The 19,270-nt window shown below is 46.2% G+C and overlaps 1 protein-coding gene across 2 annotated transcripts; it reads right to left on the reverse strand.

The window, feature by feature from the left end:
- Nucleotides 1-784: 784 nt before the first annotated feature.
- LOC147097859 (nucleoplasmin-like) lies at nt 785-17,027 on the reverse strand. 2 transcript variants are annotated; one of them, XM_085970840.1, is made up of 10 exons: nt 16,968-17,027; nt 15,911-15,980; nt 14,491-14,576; nt 12,033-12,146; nt 11,713-11,806; nt 10,822-10,952; nt 10,694-10,719; nt 10,573-10,606; nt 1,743-1,820; nt 785-882 (listed from the first exon to the last, which is right to left on the reverse strand). In XM_085970840.1, the coding sequence occupies exons 2-9, from the start codon at nt 15,966-15,968 to the stop codon at nt 1,776-1,778; spliced, it is 588 nt and encodes a 195-aa protein (XP_085826966.1). In that variant the 5' UTR covers nt 15,969-15,980; nt 16,968-17,027; the 3' UTR covers nt 785-882; nt 1,743-1,775. The 2 variants fall into 2 exon arrangements, with proteins under 2 accessions (XP_085826966.1, XP_085826965.1); XM_085970839.1 differs by having other exon boundaries at nt 10,694-10,722; nt 16,968-17,013.
- Between the last annotated feature and the right edge of the window lie 2,243 nt (nt 17,028-19,270).

The following is a 19,270-nucleotide window of genomic DNA, read 5'->3' on the forward strand; positions in this document are numbered from 1 at the left end:
TCTTTTACAGGCAGCTGTGGGGAACATAGGGCCTCTGTTTAATGCCACATCTGAAAGATGGCATTGCTGATCCTGCAACACTCCTGGAGGGCACCACCATGGAAGAAATGGCACAGATAAAAGCGATTGAAGGTGTTTCATTGCTGTAGGATCATACATGTGATCAAGCAAGGCCAGGCTCTTCCCCAGTCAAGTAGCCATGGGCTACCTAGGGATGGAAGCAGAGGCCTGCCAGTGATGTGGTGATCAGCATACGCCTGCAGTTGGCACTAATCAGGGGGAGGGAGAGAGAATTTGACAAAGTGGTTTATATTTGAATATTCAGCACTAACTCAGGGTTTTTAAAAAAGATCAATGTAGGATAAGTGCTATTTCCAGAAGATTACAAACATTAGGTTGAAAGCATTAAAAACAAGCTCAGTCAAGCATTCTGACCTAGTTAATTATTAATGGTAGAGGTTACTTGCACTAGTGTCTCTGAACTAGTTAACCTAATGAAGATGTGGAAACACAACCTCCCACAGGGCAACAAGAGCACAACTAACCAACCAGTTGCTCAGATTGTGTTAGCAGCAGAGGGCACCAACTTGGCGCACAGATTAAGCCTCCGCTCGCATCTTCGAAATGCAGAGGCAATAATTATCCAGGGAATATTGGGAGAAACCAATCGTTAGAAAGCCTGAAGCACTTGCTCGATTCTGATGTCCTTCATCCAACCCAGCTACCTGCAGACTGACCTTCCCATGAGGATTGTGTTCCAACTCACTCCAAGTGGACACAGGTGTAGCAAAGTGTGAATTTTATTCCAATAAATTTTATTCCAATTTTTTTTTTTTTTTTACAAAAATAAGTTGAAGTCCTTCCTCTGGACTTGTGGGTTACCTGGGGGGAGGAAAGATTTGAAGAATAATTAGTGAGACTCATGGGGGGAGAAACACAATGCAGTTGAGGAAGATACCAAGAGTTGTCACTGTGTGGGGCTATAACAAGGGATTGAGCTTAGGAGGGTGACAGTTAGAGGAATTGAATATTGTACACAATTATTGGGTAATCTTCACACTTCAAATCCATTGCTTGGGGTGGAGGAGTCAATCATGAAGGATCCACAGTTTCAAGATTTGTAGAGAGCTATAGTAGTTTCAAAAATCTCCTCTCCCCCACCCTCCAAATTAAAAGTTAAAGACAGAAATAGTTACATGGGTGGCTTGTTAATTAACATTGGTGGAATTTAAGGATTCAGTTAGTTCTGAGCAATCTCATGTTGTCAGTCTCCTCTTTCTTCCCCCCCTCCATCATAACCAGGGCAATAAATTCCCAAGACTACTGAGAACAGTTGAGTTTGACCACATTCCAGCTTTGTGTCCTCAAACTGGCAGACTCCAAGGACCAATATAAATCAGTGGGTGCAAACACAGGAGACAACGACAAACTGGATGCAACACAGCCCAAGGTGACCAAAATGCATCATTTGGGAGTGCACCCTCTTCAAGATGTTAGTCATCATAATGACAAGTGACTTTACACTTGGTACAGGAATAGAATCCCAACCCAGCTTTACATTTGACCCAAGTACAAGAAAGAAGAGCAGGAGTAGGCTGTGATAGCACCAAGAGACTTTGAATAGTTTAAAAGCAGAGCCTCTCCCCCAATAATTACATGGCCAGCCATTACAAGAGTGGCTGGGTCTCTTCTCTACCAACTCAACTTCCCTTCTACGAGGTGATTAATCCTTAGGCTCCTACCTTTCAAATATTTCTTCAGTATTTCCCAAGCAGTTACTTCTTCCCAGCTACTTTTTTCACTTTGCTGGCATCTTTTCCCTAGGGTATAAAAACAGTATTCAGCAGGTTTCTTCCACAGCAATAAGGCTTCTTGCCAGCAAGACACATCAATTGCCCCAAGGGACTTTTTTCTTTTTCTTTATTTGCTTATGGGATGCGAGAGTCGCTGGCAAGGCTAGCATTTATTGACCATCCCTAGTTGCTCTCGAGAAGGTGGTGGTGAGCGTACTCCCAGTGCCGTTGGGGAGGGAGTTCCAGGATTTTGACCCAGCGACGATGAAGGAACGACTGATATTTCCAAGTCAGGATGATGTGTGACTTGGAGGGGAACTTGGAGGTGGTCCCATCCACCTGGCAGCAGGTGCAACAGGTCACGGGTTTGAGAGGTGCTGTCGAAGAAGCCTTGGCAAGTTGCTGCAGTGAATCTTGTAGATGGTACACACTGCAGCCACGGTATGCCAGTGATGGAGGGAGTGAATGTTTAAGGTGGTGGATGGGGTGCCAATCAAATGGGCTGCTTTGTCCTGGATGGTGTCAAGCTTCTTGTGTTGTTGGAGCTGCACTCATCCAGGCAAGTGGAGAGTATTCCATCACATTCCTGACTTGTGCCTTGCAGATGGTGGAAAGGCTTTGGGGAGTCAGGAGGTGAGACACTCTGCAGAATACCTAGCTTCTGACCTGCTCTTGTTGCCACAGTATTTATGTGGCTGGTTCAGTTAAGTTTCTGGTCAATGGTGACCCCCCAAGACGTTGATGGGGAATTCAGCAATGGTAATGCTGTTGAATGTCAAGGGGCAGTGGTTAGACTCTCGCTTGTTGGAGATAGTCATTGCCTGGCACTTGTGGTGTGAATGTTACCTGCCACTTAGCCCAAGCCTGAATGTCATCCAGGGCTTATTCCGTGTGGGCACAGACTGCATTATCTGAGGAGTTGTGAATGGCACTGAACACTGCAGTCATCAGCAAACATCCCCATTTCTGACCTTATAAGAAATAGGAGCAGGAGTCGGCCAATCGGCCCCTCGAGCCTGCTCCACCATTCAATAAGATCATGGCTGATCTGATCCTAACCTCAAATCTTCTATCACTGTGCATCCACCCGAACCCATGTGATCTCCCGGGAGAGGCGAAAAACCAGATAAAGACCCAATGGCCAATTTGGGAGAAAAAATCTGGGACATTCCTCTCCGACCCATCTAGGCGATCAAAATTCTTCCAGGAGATCACTCTGTCCCTATATTTTCTACAGTACTTACCTTCTGTAAAGGTGATCTCCACCCCAGCCAGGAACAGGAATAAAACCATCTCCTGAAATCTAACAGAATTAGAACACAGTAGGAGCAGAACAAGGCTACACGGCCCCTGGGCCCGCTCCACTACCCACAGGGCCATGACCATTCCGAACCCAGACTCATGTCCAATTTCCTGCCCGCTCCCCGTAACCCTTAATTCCCTTTACTTCTAGGAAACTATCTATTTCTGTTTTAAATTTATTTAATGACGTAGCTTCCACAGCTTTCTGGGGCAGCAAATTCCACAAACCTACCACCCTCTGAGTGAAGAAGTTTCTCCTCATCTCAGTTTTGAATGAGCAGCCCCTTATTTTAAGATTATGCCCCCTAGTTCTAGTTTCACCCATCATTGGGAACATCCTCACTGCATCCACCCGATCAAGCCCCTTCACAATCTTATATGTTTCAATAAGATCGCCTCTCATTCTTCTGAACTCCAATGAATAGAGTCCCAATCTACTCAACCTCTCCTCATATGACCACCCCCTCATCCCCGGGATTAACCGAGTGAACCTTCTTTGTACTGACTCGAGAGCAAGTATGTCTTTTCTTAAGTATGGACACCAAAACTGTATGCAGTATTCCAGGTGCGGCCTCACCAATACCTTGTACAACTGCAGCAATACCTCCGTTTTTATATTCCAACCCCCTAGCAATAAAAGCCAACATTCCATTGGCCTTCTTAATCACTTGCTGCACCTGCATACTAACTGAGTTTTGTGCACCAGGACCCCCAGATCCCTTTGTACTACAGTACTTTCCAGTTTCTTGCCATTAAGATAATAACTTGCTCTATGATTTTTCCTGCCAAAGTGCATAGCCTCACACTTTCCAGTATTGTATTCCATCTGCCAAATCTCTGCCCACTTACTTAGCCTGTCTATGTCCCTTTGCAGGTTTTTTATGTCCTCCTCACACTACTTTCCGTCCCATCTTTGTATCATCTGCAAACTTTGATATGTTACACTCGGTCCCCTCCTCCAAATCGTTAATATAGATTGTAAAGAGTTGGGGACCCAGCACTGACCCCTGCGGAACACCACTAGTTACTGGTTGCCAATCTGAGAACGAACCATTTATCCCAACTCTCTGCTTTCTGTTAGAGAGCCAATCCTCCACCCACGCCAGAATATTACCCCCAATCCCGTGATTTTTTATCTTGAGCAATAATCTTGTGTGTGGCACCTTGTCAAATGCCTTTTGGAAGTCTAAATACACTACGTCCACTGGTTCCCCTTTATCCACCCTGTATGTTACTTCCTCAAAAAACTGCAGCAAATTTGTCAAACATGACTTCCCCTTCATGAAACCATGCTGAGTTTGCCCTATTAAATTATGTTTATCCAAATGTCCCGTTACTGTCTCCTTAATAATGGACTCTAACATTTTACCAACCACAGATGTTAGGCTAACAGGTCTATAGTTTCCAGCCTTCTGCCTACTACCCTTTTTAAATAAGGGTGTTACATTAGCAGTTTTCCAATCTGCCGGGACCTTTGCTGAGTCCAGTGAGTTTTGGAAAATTATTACCAATGCATCCACAATCCCTACTTCCCTCAAGGCCCTAGGATGTAAGCCGATGTTGGAGGGAAGGTCATTGATGACGCAGCTGAAGATGGTTGGGCCTAGGACACTGCCCTGAGGAACTTCTGCAGCGATGTCCTGGGGCAGTGATGATTGACCTTCAACCACCACAACCATCTTCCTTTGCGCTAGGTATGACTCCAGCCAGAGGAGAGTTTTCCTCCCGATTCCCATTGACCAGGTTTTACTAGGGCTTCTTGATGCCAGAGTCAAATGTTGCCTTGATGTCAAGGGCAGTCACTCTCACCTCTGGAATTCAGCTCCTTTGTCCATGTTCGGACAAAGGCTGTAATTTCAAACAGAATTTGGGAAGAGTTGACCAAACACAGTTGAAAATTGAGACTTTTTAAAGCAGAGATATGGGGCTAAAGAATGGATCTCCTATAGTGGGGGACCCAGACAGCTGAAAGCTCTAAACATCACATTATAGGGCCACAGGTAAAGATGCAAACAAGCCCAGAATTAACAGTGGGATTTGGGTTTGGGAGAAAGATGGGACAAGTATTATAAATGAGGTATTGGGAGACAGTAGAGAGGAGGGTGGCTGTGGAACTTAGGCAAGTTGGAGTTTGTGCAGGGATGAATTAGAGGCTTACATTTGAAAAGTCAGGTCTTGGTGACAAGTGTGACCAAGAGTTTGTCTCCTTCTTCCAGCCCAATCATAACCTACTCAGCTCAAGATTAGCAGATTGTGCAAGGCAAGGTAATGGAAGCTGTGGTGCACTGGAACCCTTGGCCACATGACTTGCTGCCTGGAGAGGGCCAAGGTATGGTCGAGGCAACATGTCAACAGGAGTTACCTTAGTTAGAAAGTTCTGTTAACTCCCATCTGGAGTACTGTGTTCCATTCGGAGCACCACATCTCAGGAAAGAGATTGGCCGCAAGACTCATTGTATCCACTGCAGATTCACCAGAATGACACTAAGGCTTAGAGAGGTAAATGACAGTTTGCATAGACTAGGTTTGTTTTCCATTGTGTATAGAAGATTAAGTGCTGATCTAATCAAGGTGTTTATTATTTTAAAAAAAAGGAGTTGATGGGGTTAGATCAAGAAACAATTTCATCTGGTGGGCAAAACCTTAAAAATTAGAGCCAGGCCATTCAGAGGCGAGGTCAGGAAGCACCACAAAAAGGTTAGTGGAAATCTGAACTCTCCAAAAAGCCATTAACGCTGGGGTCAATTGAACCTTTCAAAACAAAGATATAGATTTTTATTGGGGAAGGGTATTAAGGGTTATAGAACCAAGGTGGGTAGATAGAGTTGAAATACAGATCAGCCATGATCTAACTGAAGGAGGAAGACAGCAGCAGCCAACTTCCTGGCACCGGGGGTGTTGCTGCTGCTCAGGAAGAGGGAAAAAAAAAAAAAAAAAAAAAAAAAAAAAAAAAAGTGGGAGAGCAATAGTGGTAGGGGATTCTATCGTAAGGGGAACAGAGACGGTTCTGTGGCCGTAGACGTGACTCCAGGATGGTTTGTTGCCTCCCTGGTGCCAGGGTCAAGGATGTCACTGAACGGCTGCAGGACATTCTGAAGTGGGGGGGGGGGGGGGGGGGGGGAAACAGGCAGAGGTCGTGGTTCACATTGGGACCAACGACATAGGTAGGAAGAGGGATGAGGTCCTGCAACAAGAATTTAGGTAGCAGATTAAAGAGCAGGACCTCAAAGGTTGTAATCTCTGGATTACTCCCGGTGCCACATGCTAGTGAGTATAGGAATAGGAGGATAGAGCAGATGAATGCGTGGCTGAAGAGTTGGTGCAGGAGGGAGGGCTTTAGTTTCCTGGATCACTGGGCCTGCTTCTGGGAAAGGTGGGACTTGTACAAGTCAGACGAGTTGCACCTGAACCAAAGCGGGATAAATATCCTTGTGGGGAGGTTTGCTAGCACTGTTCCGGGGGGGGGGGGGGGGGTTTAAACTAAAGTGGCAGGGGGTTGGGAACCTGAGCAGGGAGACAGAGGAACGGAAAACAGGGATAAAAGCAAAAGATAGGAAGGAGAGAAACAAAAAGTGGCAGTCAGAGAAATCAACAGTTTAAATCAAACGTGGCCACAGTAAATAATAATTCTAATAGGCCTAAGAGCATTAAAAAAACAAGCCTGAAGGCTTTGTGTCTTAATGCGAGGAGCATTTGTAATAAGGTGGATGAATTGGCTGCGCAAATAGAGGTAAACAAATACGATTTGGTTGGGATTACAGAAACGTGGCTCAAGGATGGCCAAGACTGGGAACTCAACATCCAGGGGTATTTGATATTCAGGAAAGATAGGCAAAAAGGAAAGGGAGGTGGGGTAGCATTACTGGTTAAAGGAGGGATTAATACAATTGTAATGAAGGATATTAGCTCTGATGTGGAATCTGTATGGGTAGAATTGAGAAATACTAAGGGAAAAAAAACATTAGTGGGAGTGGTATATAGACCTCCAAACAGTAAGGTGGAGGTTGGGGATGGCATTAAAAGGGAAATTAAAGCAGCATGTAATAAGGGCACAGCAGTCATCATGGGTGACTTTAACCTACATATAGATTGGGCCAACCAAATTAGTAACAATACTGTGGAGGAGGAATTCCTGGAGTGTTTACGGGATGGTTTCCTGGACCAATATGTCGAGGAACCAACCAGAGATCAGGCCATCTTAGACTGGGTATTATGCAACGAGAAAGGATTAATTAGCAATCTTGTTGTACGAGGCCCCTTGGGTCAGAGCGATCATAATATGATCGAATTCTTCATTAAGATGGAGAATGAAGTAGTTGACTCAGAAACTAGGGTCCTCAATTTAAATAAAGGAAACTACAATGGTCTGAGGAGCAAGTTGGGCAGGATTGAGTGGGGAATGGCGCTCAAAGGGTTGATGGTGGATAGGCAATGGCAAACATTCAAAGACCAAATGGATGAGCTACAGAATTTGTTCATCCCAGTTTGGCGTAAAAATAAAAAGGTGACTCAACCGTGGCTAACAAGGGAAATTAGGGATAGCATAAGATCCAAGGAGAGGACATATAAATTGGTCAGAAAAAGCAGCAAACCTGAGGATTGGGAGCAGTTTAGGATTCAGCAAAGGAGGACAAAGGGATTAATTAAGAGGGGGAAAATAGAATATATGAGTGTAAGCTTGCAGGGAACATAAAAACTGACTAAAAGCTTTTATAGATATGTGAAGAGAAAAAGATTAGTGAAGTCAAGCGTAGGTCCCTTGCAGTCAGAATCAGGGGAATTTATAATGGGAAACAAGGAAATGGCAGACCAACTAAATGCATACTTCGGTTCTGTCTTCACAAAGGAGGACACAAATAACCTCCCAGAGATGCTGGGGAACATAGGGTCTGATGAAAGCGAGGAACTGAAAGAAATCAGTATTTGTAGGAAAATGGTGTTAGGAAAATTGATGGGACTGAAGGCAGATAAATCCCCAGGGCCTGATGGTCTACATCCCAGGGTACTTAAGGAAGTGGCCCTAGAGATAGTAGATGCACTACTGATCATCTTCCAGAACTCGATAGACTCTGGAACAGTACCCATGGATTGGAGGGTAGCTAATGTTACCCCACTATTCAAAAAAGGTGGTAGAGAAAAAGCGGGGAATTATAGACCGGTAAGCCCGACATTAGTGGGGAAAATGCTAGAGTCTATTATAAAAGATGTAATAGCAGAGCACTTGGAAAGCAGTGACAGGATTGGACAAAGTCAACATGGATTTACAAAAGGTAAATCATGCTTGACTAATCTATTGGAATTTTTTGAGGATGTAACTGATAAAATAGATAAGGGAGAACCAGTGGATGTGGTGTATTTGGACTTTCAGAAGGCTTTTGATAAGGTCCCACATAAGAGATTAGCGTGCAAAATTAAGGCACATGGGATTGGGGGCAAGGTATTGACTTGGATAGAGAACTGGTTGGCGGACAGAAAGCAGAGAGTTGGAATAAACGGGTCGTTTTCCGAGTGGCAGGCAGTGACTAGTGGGGTACCGCAAGGATCGGTCCTCGGACCCCAGCTGTTCACAATATATATTAATGATCTGGACGAGGGAATTGGATGTAATATCTCCAAATTTGCAGATGACAAAGCTGGGCGGGAGGGTAAGCTGCGAGGAGGATGTCAGGAAACTCCAGTACGATTTGGACAGGTTGGGTGATTGGGCAGAAACATGGCAAATGCACTATAATGTGGATAAATGTGAGGTTATCCACTTTGGTGGCAAAAACAGGAAGGCAGATTATTATTTGAATGGCAATAGATTGGGAGAAGGGGAAGTGCAAAGAGACCTGGGTGTTCTTGTGCACCAGTCACTGAAGGTAAGCATGCAGGTGCAGCAGGCGGTTAAGAAGGCAAATGGTATGTTGGCCTTCGTAGCAAGAGGGTTCGAGTACAGGAACAAGGATGTCTTGCTACAGTTGTACAGGGCTTTGGCGAGACTGCACCTTGAGTATTGTGTGCAGTTTTGGTCACCATACCTGAGGAAGGACGTTCTTGCCATGGAGGGAGTGCAGCCAAGATTCACCAGGCTGATACCTGGGATGGCAGGAATGACGTATGAGGAGAGAGAGATTGTGTCGATTGGGCTTATACTCACTGGAGTATAGAAGATTGAGAGGGGCTCTCATCGAAACCTATAAAATTCTGTCAGGTCTGGACAGACTAGATGCAGGAAGGATGTTCCTGATGGCCGGGGAGTCCAGAACCAGCGGTCATAGTCTAAGGGGTAAGCCATTTAGGACTGAAATGAGGAGGAATTTCTTCACCGAGAGTGGTGAACCTGTGGAATTCTCTGCCAGAGGGCGGTGGAGGCCAGTTCATTAAATATATTCAAGAGTTGGATATGTTTCTTGAGGCTGAAGGGATCAAGGGATATGGGGAAAAGGCAGGGACAGGGTACTGAGTTTGGATGATCAGCCATGATCACATTGAATGGCAGAGCAGGCTCGAAGGGCCAAATGGCCTACTCCCCTCTTCTATGTTTCTATGTCTCTAGTTCCTCAGCAATAGGATACAACAGGTGCATGTAACATCTAATACAACATTTGTCCCCACTAAGCTCCAGCCAATTTTTTGCAATATTTTCACCTTCTGACACCCTCCAACATCCAGCAGGTTTTCTCCAGCCTCCCAGGACTGAACCATACTCGCTGTTCCTTTTGGAATGCTGCTTGCTCCCTCAATGACAATCTTTCAGCCACTATTAGGTCCATTTCCTAGAACTCTCCCAACACAACCTTCCCTTGCTACCTGTAGGCAAAATGGCCACCTTCAAAGCCAATTTGATGGGAGTATGGAGAAAGGTAGGGACAAGTAAAGCAGAATAGCTCCAGTCCAAGGGAACAAGCTTCCTCCATGCAGGAATTTTGATGATTCTCAGTAAAAGATCAGCTCATGCCTTCGCTGTGCCTGCATCATGTATTCCTACATTTCCGGCTTACTGTCCCGCTAACCCTCTGGCAAGATGCTCCAAGCGGTTAATCAGAGAAGAGCACTTTATAAAAAAAAAAGTAAAAAATTGCCACCCAAGTTGAGAGTAGCCTTGAATGGATAGTCCATGCAAAATATGAAAGGCAAGTTAATTATATAGTTTCCCTAAATGCAAGCAATATCTGGAGAGGCTGCAGGAAGAGAGTGGAAGGTGCATCATGTTGGGTTGTTGTACACGAGGCTCCAGATACTGGACTGCAACAGTCTAGGGTTGGGACACTTCAATTAGCTTAGCACAGAACTTTGAACTGATCAACCATGGTACAAGTAGAATAGACTGGAGTAGCGCTTCCCCCTCAGGGTGAGGAGATTCAGGCACCTAAACATTCCAGTAGTCAGAGCTGGAGGAACAAGGATTTGGGATAACGAGCAGCAGCTTCACAAAGCAAGCTTCGATTTACATCATCACATCCAAATGGGAGGAAAGACTGAAATTCAAGCTTACCTTTTTAACTGGCAGTTCCTCGCTAGATTCCTCTCTGGGGGGAAAAAAGGAAAAACATTCACTAATCAGCACGTCCTCAAATGTCAAATTGTCAAGGATGTTAAGAAAACAGGTCACTTACTCGGCCTTTTCAGATTCTAGTTTCTTCTTCTGAAAGAAAAGAATGTTACAGAACCAGCTCAAAAAGGTTTAGGAACAGGCAAGGCTTTTGTAAGACCCAACTAAAGCAAGAGCAGAGATAGCAGATACCTTTGAAAGTCCTGCCTTCTTGGTGGATGCAGGTCTTTTTGCTGGCTTGGGAGGAGTTTCCTCTTCCTCCTCCTGTTCTTCCTCCTCCCCATCATCATCATCCTCCTCCTCTCCCCAGGAGTAATCCTCTACTGGAGATTCAAGAGAATAAATTCAAGCAACTGCCAAACTTGGATCAACCAATAGGAATGCCTGCAGCCAGCAATCCCTCTCATTAGCAAACTTACTGCCCTAGAAACCCCCTGGGATGAGGGGTGGCTGGTGGGCAGATCTACAATAGGCTTGATCCTAGCTTCAATAGATTTGCATCCTTCAATACACTCAAGTGACTCAGGAGGGGGGGGGAAGTAGCAATGAAGGTAACTTGGAATCTATGATCTAATTTCTTGTACAGGATAGATCAGAAGTTGAAAGAACTGTGGGGTACAGTCCCAGAGAGCAGGAACCATCAAGTACTTGACCCAAGGAACTAGTACAGGCTTTGATGTGCTGTTGAACTGAAAGCCAAGCAGCACCCATGACATCAAGACACTTCCAGCACAGATCAGGCAGAAGGGAGGGGGGAGGAAGGGGAGGAAGGGGGGGGGAGGAGAGGAAGAGTGAGCCAAGCAATGGGAATTAGAGCAGACATTCTTCATCCCTGCTTGCAAAAGGCCATTGTTCCAGATAATTGTTCAATGATAGCCAATCAGATCTTGGCAGGATACCCACAGTTAGCTAGCCTATTAACACTCATTAGCTAGGCCAACACAAAGATTGGCCACTCTGGCAAATCAATAAGGGACACTGGACTTATGGAAGCCGAGAGCAGAACAAGTCAACATCTAGAGGTTATTTTAAAAAAAAGAACTAGAATCGGGTGAACATTAAGAATCTAACTCTTGTACTTACAGATCATGTTTTGACCAGTTATGTACACAGGTCCAGATCCACTCTTCAATCTGAAGGTAACCGGGGGAGTCAGCTCAACGCCACAGATTATGGTCTGGGGGGTGGAAAAAGAGATCAGGATTATCCAGAAATATAATTCCAGCAACTCTGCAAGTGTGACATACAGAAGGGAAAGGCAGCACAGAGATCACGCAGTATAGAGAGAAAGGAGTCACTTCAAGAGGAAAAAAAGTGGCCACAAACACCATTAAAGATGGGAATCACAAGTAAAACCCTTCACACAGCCACTGGCATCAGCAGAAAGCAGCTGAATAACTAACCATGGGCAGGATGGAAAGCTGCAGGGTAGCAACAGGAATCGGCGCACACTCTTCATCTTCTGGTACAATTTCCACAATGTTCAGTTCATCTTTAGCACCAACTCCCAAACATATCTGGAGGTTAAAGAGACAACCTGGATATTAAACTGCAGTACAGAAAGAGCACAAGCTAGGTGGTTAACTTTACAGGGGGGGGGGCGGCAAGGAAACACCTCATTTACAACATGTGGCCATTCCTCCATCAGAAAATATTCCCAGGGCCAGGGGGCACCAGACACTGCCAGTAAGGGGTTGGGGGTGGGGGGTGGGGGGTGGGGGGTGGGGGGGGGGGGGGGGGGGGGGGGGGGGGAGACCATTGGTAGTCTTTCACTGCTTTACAGAAAACACCTAAAAATAAAAAAAAGTACCTTTTACACCCCCCCCGCCCCTGTTCTCCATTATGGCAGAGTGCTCTGTCAATCTGATGGCCAATGTCCTTCTGGTACCTTCTCCAAATGGCCATTCTTCCTGCCTGAACACCACGTGTTAACAGCCCCTTTCTCCAGGGGCCGCACATTTTGTACCTCTCCCAGCCCAAGTTTACTGAAGCCATTTGCACCACCTGACTGGCTCAGTATAACATGGTGTGGCACATCAAATCTGTTGAACAAGATTGTCAAACCCTCAAGGTCAGAAAGTTGTGCATTCAAACACATTATCTAGGTTGACACTCCAGTGCAGTACCGAGGGACTGCTGCATTGTCAGAGGTGTGGTCTTTTGGATGAGATGTCAAGGCCAGGCCCCTTCTGCCCTCAGGTGGATGTACAAGGTCCCTTGGCACTATTTGAAGAGCAGGCTGCTCACCTGTTTATCTGGGCCAACATTTCTCCTTTAACCAATATCTCCAAAAAGCTGATTAACTGGTCATTTCTCTGCTGTTTGTGGGAGCTTGCTGTGTGCAAATTAGAGGCTGGTCTTGCCTACACTTCAAAGTAATTCAATGGCTGAGAAGTGCTTTGAGAGAAATAACAGAAAACACTGGAAACACTCAGCAGGCCAGGCAACATCCGTAGAGAGAGAGAGAGAGAGAGAAAAACAGTCAACGTTTCAGGTCAAAACCCTTCTTCAAAACTCAGCCCAACTCAGGATAGCAGCCACAAAATGCAATAATATCAAAATCTGACAATAGCTTGGAAAGGATTGTTCTAGGTTTTAAGCTATATTTAAACATCAGAGATAAAAGGCCCACTCCTACAGTCTGTAGTCCAATTCATCCATCAAGGATTTATCGGCCCAATTCACCCTCGAAAACACAGCCTATGTTGGACGGCAGACCCTTACACACCAGTTCTCCAGTAAATAATAAATAATCACATGGCCATTCTTCATGGAAGCCTAGGCTACTGCTGAGCTAGAGACTATCGTCAACCAGTGTCCAGTTTATATGTAGAATCTTACAGCACAGAAGGAAGCCATTCAGCCCATCACATCTGTGCCAGCTCTCTTCCTCCCCTAAATAACCAGCAAATTACTCCTCTTCCCTCTTGCACTATGGAGTCTGCTTCCACCACCTTCTCCAGTAGTGCGGCCCAGATCTCAACAACCCTCTGGGGGACCGCCCCTCCCCCCACCCAATTTCCTCTAGGTCTTCGCTAATTATTTTCAATCCAACCTCTGGTTACCAACCCTCCTGCCAGAATATATTTTCCTCTTCTCATCCTAACCCAAAGCCATGGTCGCTCCAGCTTCCATCCTGCTGGAATCCCCTAACTCAGCACAGCCGAGGCCACCAGGCCAACGGTCAGTGCCCTCAGCCAATGGGAAAGCTCCAGCCAACGTTCTGAAGGCACAAATCAACCTAGAACCTTTGCCAAATGGCCGTTATTCACACGCACCATGAACATTGAGCTGGGAAGCACCACAGCCAAGCCACCGCTTGCACATACCGTCACTAGCCCAATAAACTGCTGGTAAAGAAGAACCATCATGGCCGATGCACCTTCTCCCAGTGCAGGGGCGTGGAGGCCAACTGCAGGAACTGGCACAAACCTGATCAAATCTGGGATGTTTCTGCTTTGTACAGGTCACCGAGGAACCTGACATCCAGATGCTCCATCTCACCTGGTCACTTAAAGGAATGTCTCCACGTGCAACATCCCACCTCCAGGTGGAGGCCCGGAGTCTCCAGGATTGGCCCGGAGTCTCCAGGAATTAAAGATTAATCTGCAGGAAACTGCAGCGAGCAAAAAAAAAGGGGCATTTGGACACTTGTTTAATTAATTAGTTATCAAATACTAGCAACAGGGGAAGAAAAGGCTGTTGGAGGCATGAGGTCTCTGACCTCCAGGGAGAAAGGTACCTCAGAGCAGGTTGCCCGTTTTCCCACTGGTAGAAGCATGGAGATAAAAGCCATGGAGGAGCCAGACTACACCCCCACCCCACCAACAAACACAGCCATTTGTAAAGTCTCCCCATTACCGTCTTCAAAGCCAGTTGATGTTCACAGAGCTCGCTGTCTGTAATTTCAAATTTCTGTGTCGTCTGGCATGCGTTCAACTCGCAACCTGCGGATGAATTAAACAATCTGGGCTCAGCTTTCACCACGCCTTCAAAAAATAGCTTTCTAAACTTCAACCCATTGTCCGCATCAACGTACAAACTCCAAGGGATTTGGAGGAATAGAGATCTCCAAGTGGGCGGCCACATGGGATTAGGACCAGGAGGGTAAACACCAGACTGGTTCGGTAGACTAGCCAGTCAATGTCACAATTCCGATAATTCAGGAAGTGCCAAGTTAGCAGTTTAGAGAATCTCAGCAACAATCCAAACACCAGAATCATCCAGTATCCCCAAGGGGAAGGGGGCACAGTCCCTCCCCACATCTCAGGCAGCCTCCCCAATCCTACCTGGCTGCCTAGTTACCACATGGTGCCATAGTCAAACTATTGACCTATAGAAAGACAGACAGACTGGCATTTCTATAGCACCCGAGACGTCCGGTGGTTGTGAAAAAGCACTTCAGCCAATGAAGTACTTTGTAAGTGTAGTCACTGTTGTAATGTGGGAAACCTGGCAGCCAATTTGCACACAGCAAGCTCCCACAAACAGCAATGTGAAGATTATTTATCCCTCAACCAACTTAACAAAAAATTTTGTCCAGGACACCGGGGAAGAACTCCCTGCTCTCCTTCGAAATAGTGCCGTGGGATCTTTTACATCCACCAGAGGGGCCAGATGGGGCCTCGGTTTAACATCTCATCCGAAAGACAGCAACTCAAGACAGTGCAGCGCTCCCTCAGTACTGCACTGGTGTCAGCCTGGATTTAGGTGCTAAAGTCACTGGAGTGGGACTTGACCCCACAACCTTCAGACACGAGTGTGCTACCCACTGAGCCACAGCAGACACCCCATTGACTGTCCAGCATGCAGAATAGGCACTTGGGTGAGCTATTGAGATCTCCAACCCAACTTCATCATGGAGGAGGACAAGCAAGAAAGTTAAAAAAGGCAAGCTTAGGTGGGGGAGGCCACAGGTAAAAGTGGTCCTGAACAACTATCCCTCAACCAACATCACTTAAAAAAATGATTATCTGGTCATTATCACATTGCGGCTTGTCGGAACTTGCTGTGCGCAAATAGGCTGCCGCATTTCTGACATTACAACACTTCAAAAAAGTACTTCATTGGCTGTAAAGTGCTTTGGGACGTCCGGAGGTTGTGGAAAAAAAAGGTGCTGAGAATTGCAAGTCTTTGAGAAAGGACATTAATGTACAAGTAATTATGTAATGACAAAATATCAAGATTCATTATTCAAACAAACACTTTATAACATTTGTTTTTGACGCTCAGGACAAATGGGACAGAATTGATAGTCTGATCAAGGTCACATGTTCCTTACTCCATAGGACAGCAATTGGCCGGTCGGTTTTGCTGGGGCTGCTTTTATTTGAGGTCATTCTTCAGGTGTTCTATAAAAAGGAAGGAGATAAATTCTCAGCAAATCTAAAGTTAACAGTGGTAAAGACAAACCCCACAATAGAGACACACAGACAGAGGGTTTTACCAGATGGGGAAAAGACATGCCAGGACTGGAGCAGAACCTAGGCCAACACTGCCCCTTGGAGGTGTAAAAGGTCCCTTGGCATTATTTCAAAAGAGAGAACTTCTAATGTCCTGGTCAACACTGTGCACCCCCAACCCAGCATGCCACCACCCTCCTACTCCCAAACCCAACATTCCACCCTCCAACACCGGAAGTTTCCCAGAGACACCGAGGTCAGTCAGCACCCGTGGCAAAAACTAGTGGGTTACTGGTTCCGGTGTAGGACCAGGCATCAGAAAATGGAAGAAACTAGGAAGGAGAGGAGGGGCGGGGAAATAAACAGCACTAGTGTTTAAATGGAAAACAGATGGTTAAATGGCTGATGTAATATTAACAAGAGACAATGGAGGACAATAAAGACATTTAGAAGATGGAGATTGTCCCCAGGTGTATTAAGCAGTCAGAATCCAAGTGAAATTAGGGTGCAAATTATACAGAACTCAGCCAAAGATTAAAACAAGCATTTAACCCCTTCCATCACCCAGTATAAATCACTGTAGGGAACATTAAGAAGCTCACATCTTGCGAGAGACAGCATTTAGGACGCCACGCCCCATGTGTTGTCAGTACCTGGAGCAGGGTGGGGCGGTCATGAACAGAGACCCTCCCCACAAAACATTAGAAACCACTTCACAAATCACCTGCAACAGTCTGCATTGTAATAAAAACCCTTCACCATAGAGATAGCTTTCACCTCACGGACAGCAGCGGTTCAAGGCGGCGGCTCACCACCACCTTCTTGAGGATAATGAAGGATGGGCAATAAATGCCGGCATTGCCAGCAACGCCTACATCCCATAAATGAAATTAAAAAATACATATACTAATAAGAGTAGAAGATCTTGGCACTTACCCTTGTTTAATTCCAGGGTCTAACAGAGAGAGAGAGAAAAAGATAGGCCTTTCTCACAGGGTTTTATAGATGAAGCTGTTTGAGTGCCAGGTGGAAGCGATTGAGTGCAGTGTGGATTAACACCAATTAAAAGGGAGGGGCCTTCATCTTTTAACCATTTCAGTGCCACGCTGTATCTACATATTAAAGAACGAACTTGTATTTCTCCAGCACCTTTCAGCACCTCAGGACGTCCCAAAGCGCTTCACAGCCAATGAAGTACTTTTGGAGTGCAGTCACTGTTGTAATGTGGGAAACGCGGCTGCCAATTTGCGCACAGCAAACTCCCACACACAGCAATGTGATAATGACCAGATACTTACTGGCAACGGTAGCATAGTGGTAATGTCACTGGGCTAGTAATCCAGAGGCCTACCAGAGGGAATTTAAATTCAGTTAATTAAATAAATCTGGAATAAAAAGTAATAGTGACCATGAAACTATCGGATTGTCGTAAAAACCCATCTGGTTCACTAATGCCCTTTAGGGAAGGAAATCTGCCATCCTTACCTGGTCTGGCCTATATGTGACTCCAGACCCACAGCAATGTGGTCGACGCTTAACTGCCCCTGAAATGTCCTAACAAGTCACTCAGTTGTAATAAACCGCTATGAAACACAATAATAAGAATGGGACTGCCCGGCATCGAACTCCGCACTGGCTATGGACACGGCAATGGCACATCCAGCCCACTCGACCCTGCAAAGTCCTCCTCGGAGGACTTGTGCCAAAATTGGGAGAGCTGTCCCACAGACTAGTCAAGCAACAGCCTGACATGTACATACTCACAGAATCATACCTTTCAGCCAATGTCCCAGATTCCTCCATCACCATCCCTGGGTATGTCCTGTCCCACCGGCAGGACAGACCCACCATATGGTGGCAGCACAGTGGTATACAGTCGGGAAGAAGTGGCCCTGGGAGTCCTCAACATTGACTCTGGACCCCATGAAGTCTCATGGCTTCAGGTCAAGCATAGGCAAGGAAACCTCCTGCTGATTCCCACCTACCGCCCTCCCTCAGCTGATGAATCAGCACTCCTCCATGTCGAACACCACTTGGAAGAAGCACTGAGAGTAGCAAGGGCACAGAATGTACTCTGGGTGGGGGACTTCAATGTTCATCACCAAGAGTGGCTCGGTAGCACCACTACTGACCGAGCTGGCCAAGTCCTGAAGGACATAACTGCCAGTCTGGGCCTGCGACAGGTGGTGAGAGAACCAACACGAGGAAAAAACCTACTTGACCTCGTCCTCACCAATCCACCTGTCGCAGATGCATCTGTCCATGACAGTATTGGTAGCAGTGACCACTGCTCAGTCATTGTGGAGATGAAGTCCTGTCTTCACACTGAGGACACCCTCCATCTTGTTGTCTGGCACTACCACTGTGCTAAATGGGATAGATTCAGAACAGATCTAGCAGCTCAAAACTGGGCATCCATGAGGCACTGTGGGCCATCAGCAGCAGCAGAATTGTATTCCACCACAATCTGTAACCTCATAGCCCGGCATATCCCCCACTCTACCATTACCATCATGCCAGGGGACCAACCCTGGTTCAATGAGGAGTGTAGAAGAGCATGCCAGGAGCAACACCAGGCGTACCTAAAAATGAAGTGCCAACCTGGTGAAGCTACAACACAGGACTACATGCAAAACAGTGGAAACAGAGCTAAGCGATCCCACAATCAATGGTTCATATCAAAGCTCTGCAGTCCTGCCACATCCAGCCGTGAATGGTGGTGCACCATTAAACAACTAACAGGAGGAGGAGGCTCCATGAATATCCCCATCCTCGATGATGGTGGAGCCCAGCACATGAGTGCAAAAGACAAGGCAGAAGCGTTTGCAGCCATCTTCAGCCAGAAGTGCAGAGTGGATGATCCATATCGGCCTCCTCCTGAGGTCCCCACCATCACAGAAGCCAGTCTTCAGCCAATTCGATTCACTCCACGTGAGATCAAGAAACAGCTGAGCGCACTGGATACAGCAAAGGCTGTGGGCCCCGACAACATCCCGGCTGTCGTGCTGAAGACTTGTGCTCCAGAACTAGCCGAGCCTCTAGCCAAGCTGTTCCAGTACAGCTACAGCACTGGCATCTACCCAACAATGTGGAAAACTGCCCAGGTATGTCCAGTCCACAAAAAGCAGGACAAATCCAATCCGGCCAATTAGCGCCCGATCAGTCTACTCTCAATCATCAGCAAAGTGATGGAAGGTGTCATCGACAGTGCTATCAAGCGGCACTAACTCACCAATAAC

The sequence above is a fragment of the Somniosus microcephalus genome, chromosome 30 (assembly GCF_052327205.1).
Source record: "Somniosus microcephalus isolate GS21.2 chromosome 30, FLI_Smic_1.0, whole genome shotgun sequence".
Lineage (NCBI taxonomy): Eukaryota > Metazoa > Chordata > Chondrichthyes > Squaliformes > Somniosidae > Somniosus > Somniosus microcephalus.

Coding starts and splice junctions, on each gene's coding strand:
- LOC147097859 (XM_085970839.1), bottom strand. CDS start 15,968: ATGACCTCAAATAAAAGCAGCCCCAGCAAAACCGACCGGCCAATTGCT. Junction 12,147..14,490: donor ATCAACTGGCTTTGAAGACG/GTAATGGGGAGA, acceptor TTTAACCTCCAG/ATATGTTTGGGAGTTGGTGC. Junction 11,807..12,032: donor AGCTTTCCATCCTGCCCATG/GTTAGTTATTCA, acceptor TCCACCCCCCAG/ACCATAATCTGTGGCGTTGA.